Genomic DNA, 27,568 nt, shown 5'->3' with positions numbered 1-27,568 from the left:
GGGCATCCTGTGCCGGGGCCTCCTCACCCTCACAGGGAAGAATTCCTTCCCAATATCCCATCTATCCCTGCCCTCTGGCAGTGGGAAGCCATTCCCTGTGTCCCTCCATCCCTTGTCCCGAGTTCCTCTCCAGCCCTCTTGGAGCCCCTTTAGGCCCTGGAAGGAGCTCTGAGCTCTCCCTGGATCGTTCTCTTCTCCAGGTGAACACCCCCAGCTCTCCCAGCCCAGCTTCAGAGCAGAGAGGCTCCAGGCCTGTCCAACCTGGCCTGGAACTCTTCCAGGGATGGGGAGTCCGTAACCTCCCTGGGCAACCCGAGCCAGGGCCTTGCCACCCTCACAGAGACAGGTGATACTGTCCTGGAGCTGCACAGAGGAAATGTCCCTTGTTGGACACTCACACTTTGGGTATTGCCCAGTTTTGAGTCTATTCCAGGGATTTTTCCTTGGGGGCAAAGACCCTGTAAGTGAGAACATGTATTCATGGTGTGGCTGGACCTCAGAAATAACTGAAGTGACATGCTGGGAGTGAGCTCTTAATGTAATGCCTGTGTGAAGGCCTTCAGCTGTTTCAATGATAGGATTTGGTTTGACTTCTTTGTTGTTCCTGCTCCGAAGTCTTTAAGATAAGTCTCTGGAAGATTGCTGGGAAGGAACTTCGTAAATTGCTCCTGCTGCAGGATCCGTGTCCATGGCCGGTGCTCCTGGCTGACAGGGCTCTGCCAGCTATTTTGAGCTTGTTTATCTTTGTAGATAATGCTTGTCCTGGCATCATTCGTTGCACTCCTTTAACTTTTAAAGGCACTAAATGCAAGTTAAAACATAGACCATCTACTTCTAAATCTTTCTTTTAAGCTCATGTGAGACATTAGAGACAGCAGCAGTACGGAATCATGGAATCATGGGGTGGTTTGGGTGGGAAGGGACTTCAAAGTCCACCTTGTCCCACACTTTGCCGTGGGCAGGGACACCTGCCATGGGAGTGAGCTCTTAATGTAATGCCTGTGTGAAGGCCTTCAGCTGTTTCAATGATAGGATTTGGTTTGACTTCTTTGTTGTTCCTGCTCCGAAGTCTTTAAGATAAGTCTCTGGAAGATTGCTGGGAAGGAACTTCGTAAATTGCTCCTGCTGCAGGATCCGTGTCCATGGCCGGTGCTCCTGGCTGACAGGGCTCTGCCAGCTATTTTGAGCTTGTTTATCTTTGTAGATAATGCTTGTCCTGGCATCATTCGTTGCACTCCTTTAACTTTTAAAGGCACTAAATGCAAGTTAAAACATAGACCATCTACTTCTAAATCTTTCTTTTAAGCTCATGTGAGACATTAGAGACAGCAGCAGTACGGAATCATGGAATCATGGGGTGGTTTGGGTGGGAAGGGACTTCAAAGTCCACCTTGTCCCACACTTTGCCATGGGCAGGGACACCTGCCACTATCCCAGGTTGCTCCAAGCCCTGTCCAGCCTGGCCTTGGACACTTCCAGGGCTGAGGCAGCTTCTCTGGGCATGTCCTTTTCCTCACAAAGCAGTGGGACTTGGGTAGGTGGCAGAGATGTAAAGGTTAAAATAGGAATTACTGTGTAGAAGAACAATTTCTTATTCAGAAACGATTTAACTCTGCTGAAGGCAAGGCAGGCAAGTCTCCCTGCAGTCTCTTGAGCAGGAGCTCTGCTTGCAAAAAGAGCATCCTCGACAGATGCAGCTTCTGTGCAGTAGTTAAAAATAAATTGTGAGCAGTTTAACAAGAAAAAAAAAGGTTGGGAAACAAATCTGGGCATCAGTTTATGACAACTCCAGTTTTCTGAGTGCATTGGGGAGTGAATTTTTAAGATCTTGAGGCAGGAAATGTCTGTACAGAGCTTAGGAGAGCTTCTGCTCTCTTTTTGGGATATTAACTTTTCCTGTTCCTTAGGTCTGGACTGTTTTCTCTCCTGAAGGGAGCTAAACTCCATCTGCTTTTTAAAAACGGGAAAAATGCTGTTTGCTACACACAGGGATTTGAGGTAGGGTTTTTTTGGTGGTTTGTCCAGCAAGGGTATTTTAGGTCACCATAATCATTTAATATTTATGAAGTTTGGGTTTTTTGTTCAGTCCTGAACAAGTAAGTGCCTTTAGTATGATCTGAGTTTCGTCATCTAAAAATGTTGTAATTTCCTGTTACATATTTTGTTTTATTTGCCAATTGATGATAACTGAATAGATTATAAATACATAGATTTTGATAAAACTCTTCTACTAAAACACACAGTATTTGTTTTCATTCCTTCCCTCTTAGTTTGAAGTCAAAAGCATAAAGCTACTTAGGATCGGTAGCTTCCTGGTTTTCTTAGGAACAGATTTCTTTTTCCTCCACTGGTTTTTTGTCCCACATGTGTGTCGGAGATACCATTTAAGCTCTGATCCTGAAAATGCTGAAGTGTGCTGGTAATCCTGCTAAATCCACTTCGACTCTCCCAAGTGGAAAAGCTCACGCATTCGAGGCCGGACGTTCTCTAACCAGGAACTTTCCAGCATGGTCACTTTAGATGGAGAAACTGCAGCACTATTTAATCTTCAAAGTACTGTAATACTTTAAAATGTATTGTAATTGGATCAAAGTGACCAGGATACAATTATTGCCTTTGTGCTGTTGCCTTAAAATGTTTGCTTTTAAAAAAACCCTGCTTGGTACTCGAGACAGTCGTGTTTTTCTGTATGCCAATAAAATAGGTAAAAGCACTCAGTGGTTATTCCTTGTTTTTGAGAGCTGTTATTTGCATAAAATGTGCTAGCAGAGCATTGTTTGAATTCTTAGTAGCTTCACGTGCTTGAAAATTCATAGAATCCAGAAGGTTTGGGTTGGAAGGGACCTTGAAACTCATCCCATTCCAACCTCCCTGCCATGGGCAGGGGTGCCTTCCACTATCCCAGGCTGCTCCAAGCCCTGTCCAACTTGGCCTTGGACACTTCCAGGGATGGGGCAGCCACAGCTTCTCTGGGAAATCCATTCCAGCCCCTCACCACCCTCACAGTAACTGTTTGACTTCAATCTATATTGTCCTTTCATCCTTCGTGCTCTCACCTCCTTCCAGTTTCTCCAGCATTTCCTTTCCTTGTTGTACCTTGAAGCAGAAGCTGCAGGAGAGAAGGTAGAACCATGGAGAAGAGTTGGTATTTTAAAGGGTTTGGACAGTATCAGAATCACTGGAAAATTCAGGTGAAGAGTCTGAGGGTGAAGGAAGTGAGACAAAAATGATGGTAACTGTGAAGGATTGTACAAATCAAAAATAGTTTTTGTAGGAAAGACCAAAGCAAGCCAGGGAGAACTGGGAGGAAAATCCAGTTTTCATGAGATGAATAGAATAATAGGGAGTTTTTGGGATTCCTCCCCCCCAGCAACATGGAGTGGTTTGGGTTAGAGGGACCTGAAAGCTCATCCAGTTCCACCCCCTGCCACGGGCAGGGACACCTTCCACTAGCCCACGTTGCTCCAAGCCCCGTCCAGCCTGGCCTTGGACACTTCCAGGGATGGGCAGGTGACCAGGTCTGGGCAACCTTTGCATTGCCTTCAGCAAAGGCAGTTTTCCTGGAATGAAGGAGCTCCTGCACTATGTTAATCCCTGCCTTGCTCCCGTGATCAATGCAGGAAAACAGCCTGCTGTGAAAATTTACCACCATAGATCAATAACCCCTGGCCACCCAACTGTATTAAAGGGAATTGATGGGCTGAGGGATCTTGTAAACACTTGTTTGTCCCGTCAGCATGTTTGCGTGTTTGGTGATGGGCAGGACGTCTCCAGAGCCCTGTCAGTGGGATGTGGCTCCGCTTGTACTCGGGATTACTGCGGAATTGCATCCGTTTATCTTTTAAACCACTTTGGCTGCCCAAAGATCATTAGACATTGGGAATGGAAATGTTAGAGCTGATAGGGAATTTTATAAATTTTTAAATAAGAACACAAAAGCTTTATTTATGCTGGCTGGATTGAGATTTAGAGAAATACCCAGCTAACTTTGGCCCCTAGATGACATTTTAAGGGATAAACGATCAATGCTATGCAAATGAGTGAATTGATCAAAACTGGTGATTTAAATCACTTTGATTTACATCAGCAAGAGGGAAGCTTTGATTTAAATCATTGATTTTAATCTTGTTTTGGGATTGTACTTTCATTATTTTCCTAAAGACAGGTTGATTTTCATTGGCTGGTAACTATTTGAAGCATGTTTATTTGCAAACAGGTACAGCTCAAGTTAATTCCTTTTTTTCTTTCTTTGGGCAGGAGAAGGAATGCTTAGCTGATAGGGGAAGTGGGGTAGGAATATGTCCTGAAGCAGGTACATAATTCAACAAATCCTCATTTAAATTCTGTAACGTTTACATTTATAAATGAACAAATTATTCCTTATATCTGCCAAAGAGGGCAAAAGTGCTTTAGCACTTGACTCTCCTTCCTGGTGCTTCTGCTGTAGTTTTCACCAGCCAGCACTGGGATTTATTTCCCTTCCTTCCTTGCCTCCCAAAACACAGCAGCAATAGCTAATGCTGCTAAATATTTTCCATGTAATTTTAAGTAACATTGTACTAAGTTTATGTTTGGGAGTAGTTGATCAAAATTTTAATGTAACTTTTAAAAAAGTCAATAAAAATGAAATTCAGACCCTTTTCTTAACATCTTCCCTTATGAATTCTAATATGAGTTCAGGTAGTTTCCTAGTGTTTTTTTGATGGTGAATGCAATCCTGGTTTGGTAGTCAAGGTGAAAAATGCTTTAAGCTATGGAATACATATTGAATTTCTTATTTCCTCTCTGAAGGACTTCAGCAGCAGATTTCTTTAATTTGAGTGTGGAGTGTGTCTTGCAGACGAGTTCAAGTGGTTTGGTCACTGTTTAAATTCCGCAAGCTAACGAGGCAGGCAGACACTGCTCTGTGTTCTTGTGATTAAAACCAAAACTCTCTCACACTTGCATTTTTTTGTTTCTGGGCCACAAGATTTACTGCAGCCTAAGAGCAGCTACAGTGGAGATTGAATAAGCACAGACAAGAGATTCTGGTCTGTTCAGATTTTCTATTACACTTTGTTGACATCGATGGGATGATGATAGCTTTGTCTCAACTCTAAAGAGCACCTTAAATCCTTTGGTAATTAACTCTTTGCTTATTACTCCGCATTCTCAGCACTGTGTAAATATTTATGTTTAGGAAAAAAGGCAGCAGTTTTGAGGTGAAGCTGATAATTCCCATCTTCAACAATATCACACCTGTGGTGCTGCTTAGAGTGCAGTGCCTCTGCTGAAAGTTGTCAGTATTTGGGTAAAAGATGCTGCAGGGCCTCCCTTCCCCCCCCCAAAAAAAATTATAATTAATTCTTTAAAGTGTATTTTTTTATTTTTGTACCACTTTAAAACAAACACTCTGCCCATGTTGATGAACCAGCACTTCCACTGAATATGCTGCACTGTAAATCAGGGCAAAAGTGAGGTCCCCACGTTTTGTCACTCTCAGTTTCACTTGAGTTCTGTATTGTCAGGTCATTTATTTGCTGCTGTTTGTGTTCCTTGGTGATGGGGTGATAAATAGCTGTCCCTGCCATCACTCAAGTGGCTGGAAGTGACAAAGCAATGCAAGAACCAGGTTCTGCAGATGTTAAGCTCTGCTTAATAAGTTAGAAAGCAATTTTTTTCTGATGAGGTAAAAAAGCCTTTACATGAATGCAAAACACTGTTGCTGCTCAGATCTGTAAAACTGGAAGGAGGAAGTTAATGGTCCATATGACCTTACACTTTTGGGTGCTTCTGTCCCACATCCTAGATTAGATTTTTAATTCTGAATCAAAAAATTCCATCCATATCTGACTAACAAATCCTATGTTGGTGGCTGATGCAACTTACTGAGGTGGTTTATGTATTGGGATATTCATTTGGAATAAAAACAAGTTGAGATGGAATAGAAATGTCAAATGGTAAAGGGAAATTAAGTGGTAAGAGCTGTTTCCCCATACTTATAACACAGGGAGTGGTAGATGTAAAATGGAGTGGAAAGGATGTCCTTCAGGATATGTGCCAGCCTTGATAAAAAATGAGCATTTCTTGCCCACTGCTGTGAAACACTTGATTCTTGGTGGTGTTTCGTGTCTGGTCCCTCAAAGATGTGGATGTGGGATCTGCAGTCTTTGATCCCTGTTCATCAACCCATGTAGATCCAGCTCCTGACCAGCTGGAGCACACACTTCCTCTTGCTCAGCTGGACAAGCAAACCAAATCGGGATGGGAGCGTGGGGCAGGAACAGGACTGGAAACAAGATGTGAAGTTCATGCAGAAGCTGAGAATGTGGCAGTAAAAGGATGGAGAGATGAGTTCTGAGACTATTCCTACAGTGGGAGGAAAGGGCAGGGACCTTTAAAGTGAACCTTTCAATAACCCACCCCACTTGCCAAGAGTTGTGCAAACCCAATGTGGAATTTGATGCTTTCTCATCTTCTGTGGGGAGTACAAGAAAGAGTCAATCTGATTTTCAGCAAAAAATGGATATTAGGAAAATAATTTCTGTGCTGGACTTCTGAAATAGCTCACTTGGGGAGTCTTAATATTCTGGTTGCTGTTCCCTGAGTTGCTGTAAGCTTTTCCTGCCAGTAACTTCATCTCAATGCAGCAACAGTTATCTGTAAAGTCTAAGTGATCCTGCAATAAAAGGGCCTTCTTAATCAGAGATGGTAACGTCTGAGACAGTCAGTGCTTTCAGCATTGGCATCCTGTTCTGCTCAGGCAATCCCACGTAGGAGGAAGACAGACACAAAAAGTGATTTGGCTGTAATGCAGCAAAACAAATTCTGGCCAAATTGTGGACTTGGAGTTAATGGGTACACAGTGTTACTCTGCAAGTCTGCAGCACTGCCTGGAAATCAGGGGCAGTTTTGTAGCCTGTTAACTACTTAGGACTGTTTTGTTATTTCAAGTTTGGCTTCAGCCAGTGAAAAATGGGGCACTTTCACGTCTTATATTTCAAAAATAAAAACGTTTTAAGAATATTAAGGGCTAGTCTTACTCGATTGCTTTAGAGCGGGCGCTGAGGCTGTGATCTCATCCATTTATATGCATGTGTGTGTCATCCCCCTTTCTCCCCCAGCCAACTGGATGTTGACTTATGGTGTCAGTTTTCTCCTTGTGGATGTGGAGCGAGCCTTTCCTGCCTTTCCATGTTTTACAGTGCATCCACGTGCTCCGGAATGGCTGCACATAAATTGTGCCCAGGCCGTTTAAGAACATCGGATCCTGCAGGGTCAGACTGGCAGACGAGCCCAGGAACCAGTCTGTGATGGCAGTAAAAAGACTCCTTGCAGAAAGTCAGCCTTCATCTGGCAGCTGGAGAAGTGGCAGAAACCACACCCAGGGCTTCAGCTTTTGGGATTGTTCAGCCTGGAGAAAAGGAGGCTCAGGGGGGACCTTCTGGCTCTATCCAACTCCCTGGCGGGAGGGGGCAGCTGGGGGGAAGGGGTCAGGCTCTGCTCCCAGGGAACAGGGACAGGATGAGAGGAAATGGCCTCAAGCTGTGTGCCAGGGCAGGTTCAGGTTGGACATCAGGAAGAGTTTCTCCATGGAAAGGATTGTCAGGCATTGGAATTGCCCAGGGAGGTTTGGAGTCTCCATCTGTGGAGGTGTCCAAGGGAGGACTGGATGTGCCACTCAGTGCTCTGGGCTGGTGACAAGGTCATGATGGGTCACATATTGTACTTGATGATCTTGGAGGTCTTCTCCAATGTAAATGATTCTGTGATTTATAGACTGACTGGCAGGATTTGGGCCATCAGGGCCAACAGGCTTCGTTTGTCTGCCCCTGCGCAAACCTCTCCATTACCATTTTCCTGATGATCCTTGGCCCTTATTGTGGAGCTCTTCTGCTGTGAGCTCTTTTCAACAAAGGCACTTGCTGGTTCTTGCCTGATTAGTCTCAGTCACTGGTAAAAATGGCTCTAAACGAATTTTTTACAGGTTAAGAGAATTTTTTGGGACCAATCCCGTTTGGTTTTTTGCCAAGACCTTCATATTCTGAAGTATTAAGGCTGAGTAGTCTTTTGATATTAACTGCTGTTTGTTATTTACACCATCAGATATACCAGATAAATTCTTATGAAGTCAGGGTTTGGCAAAGTGAAGGGCATAGCAAGGTATGTGATGCATTTATTTACTTTATGTCTCACAGCTTTTATTTTTTCACCTCCAATCATTTGACTCCAAGAGCTGAAATAAGAGCAAATGTGAACTGTGTGAGGACAGTGAGAGAATGGCTAAGATGTTTCACTTTCTGATTTGGATTCTAAAGGAGGTCCTAAAAATAGAGACTGTCAGAGTTACCCCACTTCTCCTTTTCTTTTTCAAATCCTGAAATGGTTCTGTTGGTGCAAATCCTTGGTGAGAACTGCAGGACACCAGCCAGCACTGTGTAATTATTAACCCTTTCCAGTGATCCGGGTATTTCACTGTTTCCATCACTCCTCTCCTGCAGAGCTCGTTATTTATAATCCAGTGGCAGCAAGAGGGGAAAAGGTAGAACAGGTTGCTCCATCCCTGGAAATGTCTAAGGCCAGGCTGGACAGGGCTTGGAGCAACCTGGGATAGTGGAAGGTGTCCCTGCCCATGCAGGGGGGTGGAATGAGATGAGCTTTAAGGTCCCTTCCAACCCAAACCATCCCAGGATTCAGTGATAATCACATTTTTTTTTTTTAATACAAAGTCAGTCTAGGAAGATCCATCTATTTTGGCTACAAGATGAGAGAGAACTCATAGCCAGTGACTTTTGTACTGTTCTGTTCTCTAGAGGATCTTGCAGCAATCTTGCTGCTGTAACTTTGGAATGTCTTGCAGGATTTGTTTAAATTCTGTGACCGATCCCAGGCATGGGAATTTGGCTGTGCTTTCAGTGGTAAGTCATGTTTCAGCAGGGGTTAAACTGGCTTAACAAATTGTATCCTTGGGTGGATGGTGACAGAGATTTATATAAGAGATAAGTGTGCCAGTGCATTATCAACCGGGTGTAAAGAATCATAAAGAACTAAGTAATAAATGAAGTTGAAAGTATCCCTTTCTGTAAGTCAGTATTTTGGATAAAATTCTTAGAACTAACTAAAAAGATAAAAATTCATCCTCCCGTCTCCTGTGCTTGGCAGCAGAATTGTTGGTCAGCAAGAATGTGCAGAACTTTGTGAAAAATTGTTTTTTAGATAATTGCCTGTTGCAGACTGTCTAGAGGAACTCACATTTTATTTTTGGCATATTGCATTAAACAGTAGCTTTTACATTTTAGGACCGATGTGTTGATTTATATATCCTCCAGTCCTCTGGTGGACATCCAATTTCCAAACTTGGATACTTCTCTTGAGTAACTGGAGTGAAAATTTTTAGTTTTCAGACAGGAAGAGTAACTTTCCAAGTCAGTACCTGTCCAGCTCAAAGAAAACCTGCAAGGTGATGATTGGGATGGGTCTAAAAGCTTGCATAGGAAAGGCTTTACACTTATTCCCACCTGGATTTTGGGGTGTAGACCTTTGGATGGCTTGGCTGTCCTTTTGATCAATATCCATGCACTTGGAGAAAGCCTGGAATCTTACCTAAAAGTCCAGAATCAAAGTGGAAGTCGCGTGTGAATTAAAAATACTTGGTTTTTTTATTCTTTGCCCTTAAAATTGGAAGCTTGTTAACAGCAGCTCATTGTTTTGTCACTGATACACAGGAGATACTGCGCAGATATTTTTGAATTTTACTTGTTAGCAGCCAGTGTTGCAGGGGGAAGATGCAGTTCCTTCATGGTACAACCACGACTCTTGAAGTATATTTTGGGAGGATGCTGCTGGCTCATGTGGAAATCGAGGGATGGAGGCATCCACACCACAAAAAGATCTTACACCTATTTTTAATTGACAGTTATTGTAACTTTAATTAATACCTGAATGACACATGTGTAAATGTACCAGTGTCCTGAGTTTGTCTCCAACTGCTGCTTCTCTTGTTTGTGAGTGCGACTGAATGGGATGAGATTAATGGACTCTACCATTTACTTGGGTTTAAAATAAAATGTGTACATAAAAATATATAAACCTATAAATACAAACGTCCTTCCAGGAGTCTGAATGGCCAAATATAAAGAATCTTCCCACATCTTTGAAACACAAGGTGAGGCGTGGAGACAGAAAGACGTGTTTGGAAATGATGAAAGGCAGAGCTGGAATAACTCCTCGGATGGTTTCTGGTTATCTCCTTACAACACTGGACTGCAGCTTTGAAGGCCACGTCAGCCTTGCTCTGAGAGGATCCCTTTGAACCTCTGAGCTGGCACCTGACCCCTTTGGACAGGAACAAGTGGATACCTTACAGTTCCTTGGCTGTAGGAAAAGGTGGAGAGCTCCGCTCAGGAAAACAGCTCCAAGAAAAGGCTGCTGTAGAGGGGGTTTAGGGAATAAGCTGCACTGTGGCTAGGAAGCTTTTGGGTTAGGGAGAAGTTTGGGGGGGTTACAGAGTTTTTTTCTGTGGATTGTCATTCCAGCAGATAACACAGGTTGAGTTAAAAAGGGTTTGGACAAACCCTGATGTGGCACTGGTTGATTTTGGGAGCAAAACCAGCTCAGCAGCCCATTCATGTTACAGAACCACTCAGTGCTTCGAAATACACAAAATATCTGAATGTGGGGAATAAATTAATGGTTTTTAGCTATTATTTTGGCCACTTTCTTGTTGCTTCCCCCAGCACCAGCCTGAACCTTGTGTTAAAGCTGAGCACAAATGTTTGATTCAAAACCAGCTATAGTAGATGCATTTTCTGCTTGTTTCTGTAAGTGCAAAAACTCCATAATCAATCAGCTTTGAGAATAAATTGATGGCAACTCTGCCTGTGTTCAGTACAGATGATTTGTTCCTAATTCTTCCCATCCCTTTACCTTCTGACTGGCTCACAGTTAGCAGGTTTCCTGCAGATACTGCCTGCATCCACTTGCATTATATATGGAAAAAAAGAAAGTTTTCAGAGAAGTTAGCAAGTGAAAATGGAGAATGTAATGGCAGCCAGTACTGTAGCCTTTGCTGCCAGTGACAGCTATAATTATATATGGGGCACATACATTCTAGCAGATCCTTCCATTTAACCACCCTGGTTTAAGCACAGACCAAATTTAGGATCTGAGCATGGTGACCATGGCACTCACTACATCTCTAATTCCATCTTCTGCCGTTTACTGTCTTTCTCAAATGCTCAGTGAGACTTTTTTTCCTAGTTGTTCTATGGAACAGCTTTGATTTTTCTCACTTTGTGGTTATTTTAAGCTTCAGAAAACAATAAGAATGTACTTTCTTTTTTTTTTTTTTCCCCCTCTTTCCTCTGTGCTTTTATGAAAGCAGAATCTGTGTAGATAAAGCACAGTTGATCTGTTAGGGATTACTGTTTCTCAGTTATTCTTTTGCTCTTGCATATCATGCCTTTATGTAGAAGAATATTTAAAGGTGTCATGTAGAACAGCGAGATGAAAGATTCTTTGTGCATTGAAGAATTCTGGTGTCACAGGAGTCCACCTGTTCTCCCCTAACTTTTTTTTTTTTTTTAAACTGAAGTTTATTTAAAGTGATTTTTAGTGCTTAGAAAAGCTGCTGGCTTTTGACAGCCTTCAAGATTGAAAGGCTGTCCCCACAGGTGGTGGCAGCAGCACTGTGGCCTGGAATTCAGGGCACAGGAGTGGGAATCAGAAGATCCATGTTCTGTTCTCATCTTTATCCCAGCTGACCTTGAGCCAAGTAGCAGTAGCTGAGGCTCAGTTTTCTATGGGGAATTTTACCCCAGCTCACGAGGACATTGTTGTAAAGATTTGCTGCTCACTTAGGAAAGAAAAGACAAAGGATAAAAACTCCTTGCATCATCATCAAGCAACAGAGCTCGTGTCCAGTCTACCAGCCACAAGACTAATTGGCAGTTTTCAGGAGGAGATATTACCAGCAGCCCGTGGAAAACTCGGGATGAGTGGGAGTTCTTTTTGTCTGTGCAAAATTGTCTGAGAGGGGCTAACAAAGCCACACTGATTTCTTTTGGTGTGTCCTACAGGAATGAAATCGTGGTGATTTCTGTGGAGAGTTGAGCTGAATCAGCCCAGAGATCCACTGGATGTAGCTTTGTGTGTCACATCGTGGTCAGAATCAGACAATTAATACACCCATCCAGCTTGCAAAGCTGTTCCTCTGATTAAGCACCAGAGGACTTTTCTTTTTGACCCTTTCAGGCCATCAGCTTAATTCCCAGAAGCTTCAGATTTAATTACCCAAATCATTACCACAGCATGCATAGCTGCAGATTTAATAATGACCATAAAATTACTGAATCCTCTTTAAATTGAGTGTGGATTCCCAGCCAGAAGGTCCCTTCACACCTCAGCTCTAGTACAGGTGAATCCCACAGGTTGGTGCAGCACCTTTGCAAGTGCCACCTTTCTACACCTGATTTTCTCCAAATTTACTACCACTAGTAATACCCTTCTGCAGTTCTGCCACCAAATTCAGGTGTTCTTGCCGTTCAAACGGTAGCTGAGCTCAAGTTTTACTGTTCTCAGAGCCTGTTTTTATGCCTTTAGCAGCAGCCTGACCTTTACACCTCTCTGTTTCAGATTCCTTCCACTCACTCTGTTGCCTTTGTGCCTATCCCTAAAATGTTCTTTAATCCATTTCAATTCCTTCTCCCTGCACAATACTTTATGACTTTGTAAATCAGCCTGAGTGGTACAAAATCAAATGCTTTCCTGAGATCCTGATAACTTATGTCCACTGTTTCACTCTTGTCTAACCTAACGATTTGGTCGTATAATAAAAAGGATTTCAGCAGATTTGTCAGGCATGACCTTCCTTTTATGAATCTGTACTGAATGTCCTCTACTAAATTATGCATTTCCAAATGTTCTGCAATTTTGGCTTTTATCAACACTTCCAATACATACCCACAGCTGAAGCTGGATTTCCTGTTCGAAGATTCAGCAGAACTCTGTCACAGCCCAATGAAATTCATCAGTTTTTCAGAAGTCTCCATAATAAAACTTCAGCTTCTTGTCCTCGTCTTCCTGAATGGTTCTTTCTGAGAGAGAGTAGGTTTAGATTGGATATTAGGGAGAAATGAAGGGGGGGAGGCCCTGGCACAGGTTGCCCAGAGAAGCTGTGGCTGCCCCTGGATCGAAGTGTCCAAGGCCAGGTTGGACAGGGCTTGGAGCAATGTGGGATAGTGGAAGGTGTCAGGGTTGTAAGGACGTGAACTTTAAAGCAACTTTCTACTCCACACTATTCTGGGATTCTGTGATTCTACAGATCTTGACATTGGAGTCAGTATTTTGGTTTATAGAGCTCTGACAGTCCTGTGTGCTCAGGAAATACCCAGGCTTGGTGTCAAATGTAGAATGAGTTGCTGAGTCTCAGCCCACTCACAGGTGAGGGGGTGTAGGCCAATAGCTCAGTCTATATTTGGTCCTGAGCTTCCTAAATAATTTCAGTTGAGGCTGGAGGTCAGTTCACCTCTCTGTGCATCCATTTATTTTCCTTGCCTGTTTCCTAAAGAGTATTTTCCATTGCAGGCTTGTGTTGTGCTTTTGGCTGAATATATATGTGTGAGGGGGGAAGGGAAATGCCAAATCCTCCGAGTGCTTTTGCTTAAAGCCCTTATGTTTGTGCTTATACCTCCTTTGAACTTATACCTTGTCACTTGGGCTATGCTTCCAAATCTGGATTTCTCTTGGAGGGATGTTCTGACCCACCTACTTTGCACTGCTGATATATTTAGCAAAGTTTTGCCGTAATAGTCCTCCGGTGCTGTCCCAAAGCTGTCACCTGCTCTGCTGCCTCCCTCCTTCCCAGGCCCCTTCCATGCGTCAAAAGCCACCTGCCAGAGTTCTGTGTAGGACAAGGGGAATGGCTTTAAACTGAGAGTAGGTTTATATTCAACAGTGGGGAGAAATTCTTTGCTGTGAGGGTGGTGAGGCCCTGGCAAAATTCTCCTGGGGAAGCTGTGGCTGCCTCATCCCTGGAAGTGTCCAAGGCCAGGTTGGACAGGGGTTGGAGCAATGTGGGATAGTGGAAGGTGTCGCTGCCATGGCAGGGGGTGGAACAGGATGAGCTTTAAGTTCCCTTCCAACCCAAACCATCCTGGGATTCCATGACTCCTTGTCCCCAAGCCTGGCTCATGCAAAGCAAAGGTGCTGCTCAGCCTGGTTAGATCAAGCGTGGCACAGGAGAGTCCCAGTTGGATCTACAGCTCCTTGACAGGAGAGTGCAGCCAGGTGGAGATTGGCCTCTTCTCGCAGGTAAAAACAGACAGGACAAGAGGAAATGGCTTCAAATTGCACCAGGGAAGGTTTAGATTGGATATTAGGAACATTTTCTTAAACAAAAGGGCAGTTGGGCATTGGAAGGGGCTGCGGAGGGTGTTTGGAGTCCCTATGTCCCCTGGACATGGCACTCAGTGCTCTGGTCTGGGTGACAAGGTGGGGATCAGTCACAGGTGGAACTCGATGGTCTTGGGTCTCTTTTCCAACCTCAGTGGTTCTGGTTCTGGAATTCTGGGATGCTAATGCCAGAGCAGACCATCTGAGGATGGAATATGTGTTAAGACCACAGGGAGTAGTCTATTCTTTGGCCTGGACCCAGCTTAGAGCACAAGCATCACTAGAACCCTGCTTGGGTCTGTGTGTGCCCTGTATCTGCTGGTTATTGAAGGAGAAAATTGGAGTTATGGAGATATTTAACTTAAAATTACAGAAAATGCTCAGTGTAATAGATTGGCTTTTCTTTAAAAAGCCAGGTTCTGCCTCCCTCCTCCAATCTTCCTGTTAGATGTCATCCAAGATGGATTCTAAGTGCAAAAAAAAAAAGGAAAAAGAAATAAAGCAAGTGAACCTGCAGAAAGTGAATCATTCCTACTAAATTTAAACCACTTATTATGGGGAGGGAAGAAAAAAAGAGAACTCGGATTACAGGTTTAGCAAGCATGAGCACATACTTCAGTGTGTATTGCTGGATTTTTAATTGCCAAACTACTGATTTCTTGGAACTCTGCTATTAGCATTGTTAAGCAGTGTTCCAGACAGTCACTCCTATAAATCCTGTTAATATGTTAAGCAGGAGAAGGCCTTTGAAAGAATAATATTTAGCTGGCGAGTGATCTCCGTTTGGGTGTGTGGTCTGGGCTAAGGTAGGAGAAGTGACTGTGCTTGCTCTTGGAATGTTCTGCTGGAGCACCCAGTTGATGTTTGTTTGAATGTTACTTGGTTTCTAGTAGGTGCTTAGGAATATTTTATTTATTTGTTGGGATAAAAGTGTTAAATAGGGTGTATAAAAATAAAGTCTTAAAAAAAACAGGAGAGGGACTGTGGACAAGGGATGGAGGGACAGGAAATGGGAGATGGCTTCCCACTGCCAGAGGGCAGGGTTGGATGGAATATTGAGAAGGAATTGTTCCTTGTGAGGGTGGAGAGGCCCTGGCACAGGTTTCCCAGAGAAGCTGTGGCTGCCCCTGGATCCCTGGAAGTGCCCAAGGCCGGGCTGGATGGGGCTTGGAGCAGCCTGGGCTAGTGGAAGGTGTCCCTGCCCATGGCAGGGGATGGAACTGGATGAGCTTCAAGGTCCCTTCCAGAACAAACAATCCTGTGATTCCATGATTTTCTAACTCTTGACTTTGGAATTAGTATTTTGTCTCATGTATCTTTGAGAGTAGTCGGTGCTCAGGGTATCAGCAGCTCCCTGCCTGCAGTTCCGCAGGTTGGATGTCACACGTGGAGTGAGCTGCTGAGTTTCAGCCCAGTCACAGATCACTGAATTCCAACCCCTTGCCCTGGGCAGGGGTAAGTCATCTCCGTCTGTTCTGCACAAGTCACTGGGTAGAAACAAGATGAAGTCTCTGGTATAGAGTCACCGGAGTACAGCTTTACCTTGGACTAAAAGCTCATCCTCTCCCTTGCCTCTGCTGCTCCGTGTTCCTCTGCAGGGGTGGGAGAGCCCCCCAGGCTTTCTGGCAAAGCTGTGAGAAAGGAAACTTTGATCGGCCTCTTTGCTTGCCATGGATAATTCCTTTAGAGGGGAAGCTGATCAAAGTCCAGGTCAGCCGGGAGGAAGAAGAGGGGAAGCAGAAAAGGACGGTGGAGCCACAGATCGATATTTTGAGCACAACAGGTTGACAAGGGCACGGGGTGGAGCGGAGCAAGGGGACGTGTTTGATCTGTGCTGCTGTGGTAGGGACACGTCTGCCACATGCCAGCCCTGTTCCAGCATCCCTGGCAGACTCAGGATGCTCTGATAACTCTTCGTGTTCTGAAGTGAACAACAGATGGGTGCCCTGGGTGCCCTGGGTGCCCTGTGACCTCCAGCAGTTGTGAGCAGAGAGCAGACCCTGGTGACACCACGCTGCTCTCAGCCTCCTTTTCTGGCACAATTTTTATGTAGACTTTCTTGGGAGATGAAAAAGGGCTGCATTCTTATTTTATTACGAGTAACTGAGAGCTTGCAGCACTTTTCAGAACAGCATTTTATATTTTGTGAAGTTCCTACCAAGTTTATTGTTTGTACAGCATTTTATCTTGTTCCTCTTTGGGAAAAAGGAATGATGATCTTAAATCCAAAACCTGTTTTAAAACAGATAATACTTAAATTTTATGCAGTGAATTTGCTATTGTCAAGTGATACCACTTTCCTCTTTAATACTTTTTTTTGTGCCATACAGCAGTGCAAAAATAAAGGATTGTGAGGCATGACTTGTTTCTCTTGCTTGTTCCTGGTACAAATGATGGCAGATACAGTTCTGGTTTCTTTCTTTGGGTCAGCAGCTGGGTGCAGGTTCTTCAACTCAATTCACCTGAATGTGCATCTTGTACTGAGCATCTTCATACTGTCATAGGATCGTGTAGTTGCAGTTCTCTGTGCCTGCCGAGGGTTTTACATCCATGCAGATGCAAATTCCAAGCGTGATGGACCACTCCATCAAAAAATGCAGCTTTTGGAAGTGTTCCCTGATTTGGCACAGGAAAAGTTAAAATCAAGTCGAATAAAAAGGAAATCAAGTTTGATTCAATCAACACATTTCAAAGCCCTTGTCTTGCAATTTATCTCCCTCTGTCAAGTAACCCGATGCCAAGCAGTTTCTGGAATTCCACTGAAGAGGATTTGGGGCATCTACTGAGGTGTTCCCCTGGAGAGTCATGGATGAAGGAAGGTCCCTTCCTGTCCAGCTGAATGAACACTGATTTCTTGGAGCTGTTGTATGTTTTGCAGTGTCCCTTGTTGACCCTGCCTTTTCCCAGCCATGACCTCCACAGAATCCATGAGTTCCTCTTCCTGGTGGACTCCTGAATCCTCTGTGGGACAAGCAGTCTGCAGTGGAGGTGGATTCATGGCATGCAGACGTGGCAATTGAGCACCTCATTTCACTTGGCATGTCCAGGGCTCCTGTGTCCCTGTATCCCTCAGAGAAAACTCTCAAGGTAATTGGTGTTAATTGGGATGGTTTTTGAACGAGCCTCTCATTTGTTGTACGTTTGGCCCAGGCTTGACTCAAGGACGTGGCAGTCTCCCATCCATCAGTTTTGTCAGGATGAAGGTGTGTTCTTAGAGTATACCTGGAGTTCAAGGTGCAATCCCTGCTGGTGTCATGTAGGGCTTCAAAATCTCAGTTCCACTCCAGGGTCTGTCTTGTCTGTTGTAGCTCTGTAAGAGTCAGGTGACTCCTAACTCGCTCTTCCTCCCCCATTTCAGTGCTCCAGCTGATCTGAATGGGCTGAAATCCTGTTTGATCCCTAAGGAAATGGGGTTGTAGCAGCCATTGGCTGGTCCCACCTTACGTCAGGAGTTTGTGCCTCGCTGTTATTCTGCTGGTGACATTTGTGTGTAATTTTAGCTGGAAAAGCCAATTCAGTTCTGGTTTTTGATTTGAGGCGAATTTTTAGCCATGATTGGAAGGGACAACATACAGCAGTCTAGGAGATCCAGCAGCGTAGGTGCTTGGGATGTTAACGCTGGAAGCTCATTTGTAAGCAATAACCAAAATACAACCCGTGTGCTCTGCTCAGATGTGTCTGCAGAGGTGGGTTGGGGACAGCATTTCATTTCCAGCTGCCATTAAGGACAAAGCGACACTAAATTACATCCTTTTACTGGGACTGCATTGCCTTTGATGGATCTCTGGGACTTTTGGAGTAACTCAGGGTCTTTTCCAGTGAAATACAGATGGTCATTTCTGCCTTTCTGGAAGCCTTGGAGTTTGGGAAGCTTCGTGATTTTGTGACCTCAATTTTTCTGTAGTGGGATCTGTTGCCAGTCCACTTCAAAATGGAGCCTGGCCTCTGCCTCATGCTCTAGAAAATTCCAGTAAATTTGGGCAAGGGGGTTTCTTTTGCATGGGATTTGGGAGGGAAAAGAAGGGAAAAATAGTTTTGACTGTGGTTCTTGGCTAAATGTCCTGTGCAAATGTGCTGCAGGGCATGTTGTAGGAGAAATTATTTATTTGATTTTTTCCATTTACCTGTAATAAATGATAAGCTGTGGCTTTATCATAAGATTGAGGTGTTTGTTTTCTAAAACATTCTGTTGATGTTTTCCCCTCAGAGAGTTCAGGGAAAAAACAAGAGCCCATAAAAAAATTGTAAACTTGTTAACTTGACAAGGAGCTGCTGCATTCCCTCACCATAATCCCAAAATATGGCCTGCTCCAGGGTTGTGCTGCAAAAGGTTTGGTAAACAACACAGTCACAGTAAGAATGAAAACAGCATTGGCTGGAGGTGACTTCTGAGCATTTTTCCAAGGATTTTTTTGTTCATAAAAAGTGTGATCTCTTGCTGCTTTCCACTCACTGGTGCAGGTTGCTCAGAGGAATTGGAGTCTTAAATTTTGAAGATGCTCTGGACATGGTCCTGAACAATTGGTTTTGGTGTCCCTGCTTGAGCAGGGAGCTTGGATAAAAGGATTTCCATGTGGAACTGGATGCTGCACGTCACCAAGCTGTGGGGTGTGCTCAGGAGGTGGCAGTGCCTGGAGAAGGTTCCTAGCCTTGCTTCCCAGGGCACAAATAAAACACATCCTCAAGTCATATGGCAGAGCTTTTTTTAAATTTTTTTTTTCCTAATATGCCTATTTTGGGAAAATGGGCTAGAGAGTCCTAGATTAGCTCCAGTATTTTGGACACTAGTCCTACTTTTGTGCATGCACCCCTATGAATTTAAGTTTTGATACAAACGTGGTACCTGGAGTTTTAGAAGCACTGGGTAAATAAGAGCCTGTCTGAACATCTCCTGGGAATAAAGGACTTGGAGCTGGCAAAGGAAGGCTGCTGTCTGGAATGTGAAGCCAGACACATTCAAAGTAGAAATCAAGTACAAATTCGTAATGGAGAGGGTGATTAATCACCAGAATGAACTGGAGTGGATGGATCTTTGGTCTCTTGCTGGTTTTGAAGCAAAATGTCCTGGGACAGGAGTTAAACCAGGTAACAGCTTTACTTCACACTGGACTCAGTGTAGAGAAGTTGATTGAATCCAGGATCGTTTAGGTTGGAAAAGACCTCCAAAATCATCCAGTTGGAATGAGTCCCACCTTTGGCAGATCACCACCTTGTCACCCAGACCAGAGCATCGAGCGACACATCCAGGGATGGGGACTCCACCACCCCCCCGGGCAGCCCATTCCAATGTTTAACAACCCTTTCCATGAAGAAATTCCTCCTGATGTCCAACCTGAACCTCCCCTGACACGTGTTCATGAACATGTGTACACACACGTGCACAGGGCCCAGAAAACCTGACAAGTCCTACAGACCTTAAGCTGTACATTGAGTAAAAGACGTAAATTTTGAAATTTTTGCTATTTCTAGGAGAGTATTTGTTTGTAATTATGTATGGAGTTGGGAATCTGCCTTTACTGTGAGTTCAGCAGTGGTAGCACTTCGTTATTAGGGCTGAATTTCTTCACCAGGCTGGACCTTGGTGGTTCTGCATTTCAGGAGTGCTGTGTGTGACAATTGTAGCGGCGGGGCCTCTGCTGTGTTCAGCCACTGGTACTGCCCAGGGCGGCTTTAAGCCAAGAATTCAGCCCCTCTGTTCATGTTTTACTTATGTCAAAATGGTGATGTTTGTCTTCCCCAAGGACGAAAGCTTTTAGTTTGTTATTTGTAAAGCCCATTTTAAGAACTCACCAAGGAAGGTATTAGTGAAATACAAAGTGATGGCTTTTTTTTTTTTTATCCTATGTGAGTCACTCAGAAATTAAAAGAGAAAATTAGTTTCTCTTCCAAATAAGTGATATCAGCCTCATCTTTACCAAGTGACTTTCTCCTTGCTTCTGCAGGGTGTTGTGGATCAGGGTGAACTCTACTTCAAAACATTTAATTGCACGCAGTGAGAAATGAAGAAAACTGAAGTGGATCCCAAGAATGTATTAAAAATCAGAACTGAAATGAGAATGATTTCATGTCAAATAAGACAAATGCAGAGTTGATACTCCAGTGCTTCACACTTCCACTTGTCCTTGGCACCGAGAAAATGAGATTTTTAATATCTGAAAAACAGATTGCCATGAAGACTTCATCCATTGTAAATTTAAGCTGCCTTTATAGCAACTTAAGCTGGGGACAAGATTGTTCATTACATCTGATTCTACAACTGCAGCCATGATTTCCATATTAATAGTGGCTTCTTTTTTTGTTGTCTGTACCAGAAATAGGAAGGGGAGCTGGTTGTGTTTTCCCTGGGTTAGCAGATAATTTATTTAATGAATAATGCGAAAAGGGCAAAGGTTTGTGAGTTCTTACTCCCATATCACCACAGAGAGTGGTGACACCTGCCTTGGCTGCTGTGCTCAGACTGCTTTGGTGCTTTGGTTCATGCTGAAAGGAGACTGAGGGAAAGAGGGATATTGAGTCATGATTCAGAGTCAGGATTTGTTGCTGATGGAATTTATGTTGGTTGGGGCTGAATTTTTTTGACTCAGATTTTAGGTGAAGGGTTTGCTTGTTCCCTGCCTGATGTGCCCTTAAGTGACAAAAGCATTGAAGCAACTTCTCACATGTGTCTGGGGGTGGGGAAGGTATTTCTGTGCCACTGAACTTTAGACCAACGTGGAGTCAAAGACTGTTTGTGCCCCTTTTCAATAGCTCGGGGCTGGCAGCGGCCGGAGGAAGCACCAGCTTCCTCTCCTTTCTCTGGAACTGCGTTTCCTTTCGCCAGTCCTGCTCCCAAGGCAGACCTGAGCATTCCCTGTCCTTCCTTACTCAGGCTGGGACAGTTCGTGGTTGCATTCTGAGTGTAATAAATCCTCCTGACACTTTAACCTAGCAAAAATGGAGAATTATCCCTATTTTCTCATGAATTTGCTGCTGTTTATTTCTGCTGAAATCCCGTCGTCCTCTGTCTGCACTCACAGATCTGGAGTCTCTTGGAAAAGCTCATCTTCCTCCTCTAATCACGTCCCAGATTTGGTCTAGGTCCTAATGGCTCTTCACTTAAAACGTCTGAGGTCCATACCAGTTTTTTCCTCTTTCATTGCTATCACTAATATCATCCTCCTGCCTTTGTCATCTCAAAACCTGAGTTACTGCAGCCTTTTCTTTGCTTCTCTTATCTCATCTCCTCGTGTTCTACTTTTAATCCTGCATTTCATGATGATGGAAGGTGATTTTTTCTTTCCTTTACTGGGTTTTCTTCTTTGCTACATCCACACTCCTCACCCTGAAAGCAGATCTTTCTCTAAGGAATCCAGTTCTCTGTCATTAGCCCCTCTGACCTTCAGAAAGTTTGTATATATTTAAGTCTAATTTGTTCCTCTTTGGAAAACAAAACAGCTCTCTGTATTAAAATTTGGCAAGAAGTCAGCAGCATGATCTCATATTTTTTGTGACTGCCTAGGGGAATATGTTTAAAATGCAGTTAAAGAGATTTGACAGACGAGGGGTTTGCTGGGGGAGTCTCACTAAAAGGTTTGGGGTGGCTGACAGGGCGGGACCTGAGTGTTTGGCTCTTCCTTCCATCAGTGGTTTGGTGTCACTGATTCTCTCCCAGCCCGCAGAACGTGACCTGTGAGGGTCTGCTGGGATCACTCATCTTGGTGACCTCTTCCTGGAGAGAAAGAGGCAGCTCAGGACCTCAGTGTGGGCCAAATGAGGTGTTTTGGAAGAGCAGCAGCCAGCACTCAGCACCTCCCCTCCCTGGAAACACCCAGAGCTTTCCCTGGCCGCAGCTGGGTGGTAGAAGGCTCTTGTGGACAGGCTTAAACCTCCCAGGAAAGCAGGTGGCCAAAAGCTGAGTGCTGCCACTTTTGGGAAAGCTCATTTGGCCCAGCCTCTGGTCCTGAAAGTTCATGAGTTTTTTCGTGGAGGAAAAAAGGAAAAAAAATGCTATCACCATCCCTGGAGGGATTTAAGAGCTGTGTGGATGTGGCACTTGGGGACATGGGTCAGTGGTGGCCTTGGCAGTGCTGGGGTAACAATTTGACTCAATAGTCTCTATGGAGGTGATTTTCCTCCTGTATTCTCCTTTGTGAGATCTCATGTGGAGTTCTGTGTCCAGCTCTGGGGCCTCAGCACAGGGAGGACATGGAGCTGCTGGAGTGAGTCCAGAGGAGGCCATGGAGCTGCTCGGGGGGCTGGAGCCCCTCTGCTCTGGAGCCAGGCTGGGAGAGCTGGGGGTGTTCACCTGGAGAAGAGAAGGATCCAAGGAGACCTCAGAGCCCCTTCCAGTGCCTAAAGGGGCTCCAGGAGAGCTGGAGAGGGACTTGGGACAAGGGATGGAGGGACAGGACACAGGCAGGGAAGCTGTGGCTGCCCCTGGATCCCTGACAGTGCCCAAGGCCAGGCTGGACAGGGCTTGGAGCAACCTGGGATAGTGGAAGATGTCCCTACACATGGCAGGGGCTAGAACTAGATGAGCTTCAAGATTCCTTCCAAAACAAACTATTCTGGAATTCTGTGATCTTAGAGGGCTTTTCCAGCCTAACCAGCTTTGGGATTCTTCAGTCTCTCTGTGCCTAGTGGGCTCCATCTGGGAGAGGTGCAGTTCTTCCCCAAGATCTTCAGCAGGTGTTGATGGAGGAAGAGCCTTTCTCTAATATCTGGACCACTTACAACCACTGAGAAGAGCCAAGATGTGTCCATCCCTCATTGCTGTCCATGGTTTAGCAATCTATGATTGCTGATGTTACAGATGGAGCAGAGGAAATTATCCCATGCAACTCCCTGTGCTACTCTTTCCACTCATTTTCTATCCCAGCTTTGCTTGGATACAACATCCTGCCTTTTCCCTTTCCTCTTGGTTAATAGTTTGACTTTTGGAGCACTCTCAGTCCAGGTTAGTTTGTGGAGAAAGACATCAGCAGTGATAGCTGAGGAAAATTCTATTAGGTCATTCCTCCTCAGAACGCAGTACCTGTCTCCTGAGCTCTTTGCGGATGTTGGCCAAATAATCCTTTTAATAGCTTTTGTGAGTTAAAAGGGTAGGTAACTGTCATAAGGCTAAATGATTGCATAGATTAATTTACTTGTGGCCAAAAGAAATCAATTGTAATTTAAATTTTTGTCTCTGGCCTGATTACAACACCAGACATCAACTCTGTCCGTAAGAATCTGCCGTGTGCATTGAAGTCTGTGAGTCTGGATTAGTGACAGATTATCCAGAATGATGTGATTGGATCTCTTTGCCTCTCACAGACATCTCTAATGTTGTTGGATCTTTTCCTTGTGTCTTACAGAATGGTGAATAACACTGAAGACCCTCAAGCGGCTTTGTAACGTCCCATCCTCATGTAAAGTATGCTCAGAACTTTTCCAGTAGTGTAAGTACAAACTGAAGAAACTCATAGCAATTAAGAGTAATTTCGTGGTATTTTTCTGTTAAATTGTCTAAAAGAAGTGGTTACAATGATTATGAGCAGTTGGCTGAGTTGGAGACTTCCACTGGTGGAATATTTAAACCAGGGAAGAAATTTTAACCAGGAATAGTAAAATAACTGGATATTTCAATCAGGGAATAGTAGCATTGAATTCCTCACTTGGTCTGGCTGATGTATTGTTTGTGCTTCTACATTTCTGTCACTGAAAAACAAGGAAAATTATGCAGTTCTTTGAAACTCAGCCTTGATCAGAGAAAAATCAATGTTACAGGAGAGATTTCCATACAACCACTGAACATATGAGAGGAATAGAGAGTTTAGCACCACTCTAGATTTGCTGAAAGGGATGAGCCACCTTTGATTCAGTGTCCTCTGGCAAAGGCACAAAACCTGGGGCACCTCACCTAACCCTGGTACTGGATGTGTTGGTCCAAGCAACTCAAGTACCTTGAATGCCAGTGCCAGTCAAGGTTGTCCAAATCTCATCCTGGAATTTGAAATTTGTTTGTTCCTTTAAATGACTTTTGTCATATATCTTCAATTTAATTGGTTTCCATGCTGTTTCTTCAATAAATAAGCAATTGAATTCAAATTTTGGAGCTTGTCAGGCTGAAAGGAAGGGCTTGACCTGCGCTGTGCTGTCACTCATCTCCCACTGGCCAGTCCTGTATCGCTATTCCCAATATCCCTGTTACAGACACAACCAAATATTCATCCCCTGGCAATCACATTCCTGGGATACTTTGACCTCTTGACTTCAGATTGTTCCTTCTCTCAGGCTGAGCTGGAAAGAAGAACCCTTTCTGCAGCATAGGTAGCAAGGAGCTGGGCTGCTGTGAATGAATCACATTTTCCCACATGGATTATTTCAAGGATGAAGATTTATCCTTGGACGTTCATAGTGCAAGTGGCAGTGCAGTCACAGCCTTCTGTAGAGGGAGTCACAGCAAAGAATAATGACTGCCAGGGATTTAGTGTTGGAAACCAAACTCCAATGGATTTCAAAAAGCCATTAATTAGTTATTTTCTATTGCTGGTGGCTTCGTGTTCTGTTCAAAACTAGTGGTTTCCTACTTGCTGGCAGTCCCTGGAGCCACCTCCTCGTCTTCCTTTTAGCTGGAAGTATGTTGGATTTCAGTATTAAAACCACCACTTGAAATTTTAAAGATCTAATTCACAGCAGGAGAGAAGTCTGGAGGTAGGGCCATGTCACCCTGGGCATCTTTGTTATCCCTGTAATTCAGAGTTTGCTGGGTGACCTCAGAGCTCCTCTGTGTTTTGAGTGAGTGCAAGGATATCTCACAGCTTTGTATCAGGCTTTTGCCAGAAATTTCCAAACTGGGAATTGCATAGCTTGAATTTCTTGGTTTTTAGCTCGATTTCGGTCATGTTCTGTCCCTGTGCAGTTTTCTGCTGCCACATCCCAGCACAGCAGTAGCAGCTTCCTTGATTTATTCCAGTGTATGTGCAGTTAATATGGTCATGGAAGATGCAGTAGAAGTAGAGGTGAATAATTTTTGACTGAGGGAAAAAATGGGGGGAAGCTATTTGGAGGGGATTAGAGAGTATTAAATTAGAGGAAATGGGCCAAGATGACCCATTTAGATAGAAAGTTTACAGATTAAACCATAGGTATCTTTTGAAAAGGGTGAATGGATTGTGAAAGAGAAAGAAGAAAATGGAGCCTTAAAATTTTTTTTAAATTTGAATGTACATTTTTGAATGTAAATAGTGATTAAGATTGAACAGTTGTGAAACTGCCATGGTAAGAGAGTAGTTGGGTTACTCGTAAGAGTAGGAGTGACCTGGCTGCAGTTATCATATCGCTGCCTCATTTTTGCCCTTACTAGGATGAGAGTCAGTGCTGGAGAGGAGTTTGAGGCACGGTGTAAACACAGAACTCTTGATCTTGACCTCAGGAATTAAGAATTTATCTAAAACGAAGTCCTGTAGCTGACACAGGTTTATCTCTGTTGGGCTCCCCATAAATATGGGAGCAATTACTTGTGCTTCACAGTCCATATTGATTAATTATGGTGTGTTAATAGTGAGCTATGAGTTTTACATCCCTCAAAATATGATTTCTGACAGAACCAGGCAGTTTCACTGTCGTCACTTCAAGTTTACCTGAATTCTCAGGCCCGTGCTTATGAATTTAACTGCCAGCAGTGACAGGGCTGTCTGGGGAGTGAGTAAAAGAAAATCAGGGTGAGTAATGCAGATGGAAAAGAACTGGATTGAAGCCTTGTCATCATTTAGGGAAAACAACAGGAAGAAAAGAAGAGGAGTGTGAACTCTACCAAGTCAGCACAGACTGAAGAGCAGGCACTGGAGTTACAGTGGCTTAGAAAATCACCACAGGCTGAGCTGTACTTGTCCAGTGTCCTTGAAATGCGACACAAAGCAGGTTAATTAAACTCAGGCAACAGAAAACTCAGCTGATTTTCTCTTTTTGTCTTCGGTGACAAGGTATCATGTAAATAGTGGGTGACTCGGATTATTCAGTTGGCTTTTTTAGCTTCTTTAACTGAAACAATGCCCTGCCTGAGCCCTTGGTTTTACTTCAGGATAAACCAGGATGAGGAGTTAATTCATGATTTCACAGCTGAAGTGACCTAAAGAAAAAATCTTGTTGAATGGAAGAGTTTTTTTCCTCAAAAGGGTTTGGCACAGCTGCCCAGGGCAGTGGTGGATTCCCATCCCTGGAGGGATTTAAAAGCTGTGTGGATGTGACACTTGGGGACATGGGTTAGTGGTGGCCTTGGCAGTGTGGAATGTAGACTGGGTCTTGTCTGTCATGCAGGAAATTTCCCTAGTTCGGATCTGGGTTACACAAAGAGATGGTTGTTGCTTTAAGAGCATTAATTAGGATATTCATTTCTTTCTGAAATGCTTTTAACTAAAATAAAACTCCAGTGTGGAAGCAGCAGTGACCAGAAGCCCATGGTTTTTGCTATTATGATTTATTTTCTTCAAGAAGACACTGTTATCTATTCCTGAGTTCTCCAAGTATAATCTCTGTCTTCACTAAGGCTGTGCCAGTAAAACTACACTTGCAAACTGTTTTTCTAGTGGAAAATAATTTGCTTTGTAGTTAAGCACAAAAACAGGGGTATTCAGCAGTTTGCTGGAAAAACAGGGTTTGGATTTTAGTTTTCTGAAGTAACAAATTTCTCTTTTGAGGAAGTGTTTTGGTTGTTAGTGCTGGTGATAGATCCTGAAGGAGAGTGAAGAAGGTGCCTGAAATACTTCAGAATGTCTCCTTTTCTTCATGTGTGGAAGAGGTGGTGGAAATCCTGGTGATGGCTTCGCTTGAGAATTGTCCTACACCTTGTCATGTCTGATGCTATAGATGGACCTTGTATGTGTGGTGAGAAAACGCTCAAGAGTTTGGCCAGGCTCTTGTTCTGCCTTCTTGCAAAATTCCTGTGTGACTTTGAACAAGTCATTTGGACTTGTCCAAAGTCCAGCCCTTCTCTGGGAGCTCCTGGTCACAAAAATTAGTGTAGTGTTACTTCCCTGCCTGACAGGGATCTTGTGATTCCAGTATTTTGATACCCCAGGTGGCAGAATTAGTGGAGAAGAGTTCTGAGATTCTGCCTTGATTTTAATAAAGGATTGGTCAAATTTTGATATTAAATAGGGGAGGCAGAAGACAGCACTATACCCTGTAGTCTTGCCAGCTAAAAATTATGAATTATCATAGAATCCCAGAGTGTTTT

The 27,568-nt window shown here is 43.9% G+C and overlaps 1 protein-coding gene across 12 annotated transcripts in view; it reads left to right on the top strand.

Moving 5' to 3' along the window:
- HMBOX1 (homeobox containing 1) overlaps positions 1–27,568 on the top strand; it is a 110,925-nt gene that overhangs the window by 21,890 nt on the left and 61,467 nt on the right. For 10 of the 12 annotated variants that reach the window (XM_017730851.1, XM_017730850.1, XM_017730857.1 and 7 more), the window contains exon 2: positions 23,706–23,789. In XM_017730851.1, coding sequence (XP_017586340.1) covers positions 23,767–23,789 — 23 coding nt within the window. In that variant the 5' untranslated portion in view covers positions 23,706–23,766. The remainder of the gene's footprint in view (positions 1–23,705; positions 23,790–27,568) is intronic. The other 2 variants (XM_017730855.1, XM_017730854.1) reach the window with 1 other exon arrangement.

This window comes from Corvus brachyrhynchos, unplaced genomic scaffold (genome assembly GCF_000691975.1).
Source record: "Corvus brachyrhynchos isolate BGI_N302 unplaced genomic scaffold, ASM69197v1 scaffold203, whole genome shotgun sequence".
Lineage (NCBI taxonomy): Eukaryota > Metazoa > Chordata > Aves > Passeriformes > Corvidae > Corvus > Corvus brachyrhynchos.
This window is presented reverse-complemented; position numbering and strand designations above follow the sequence as displayed.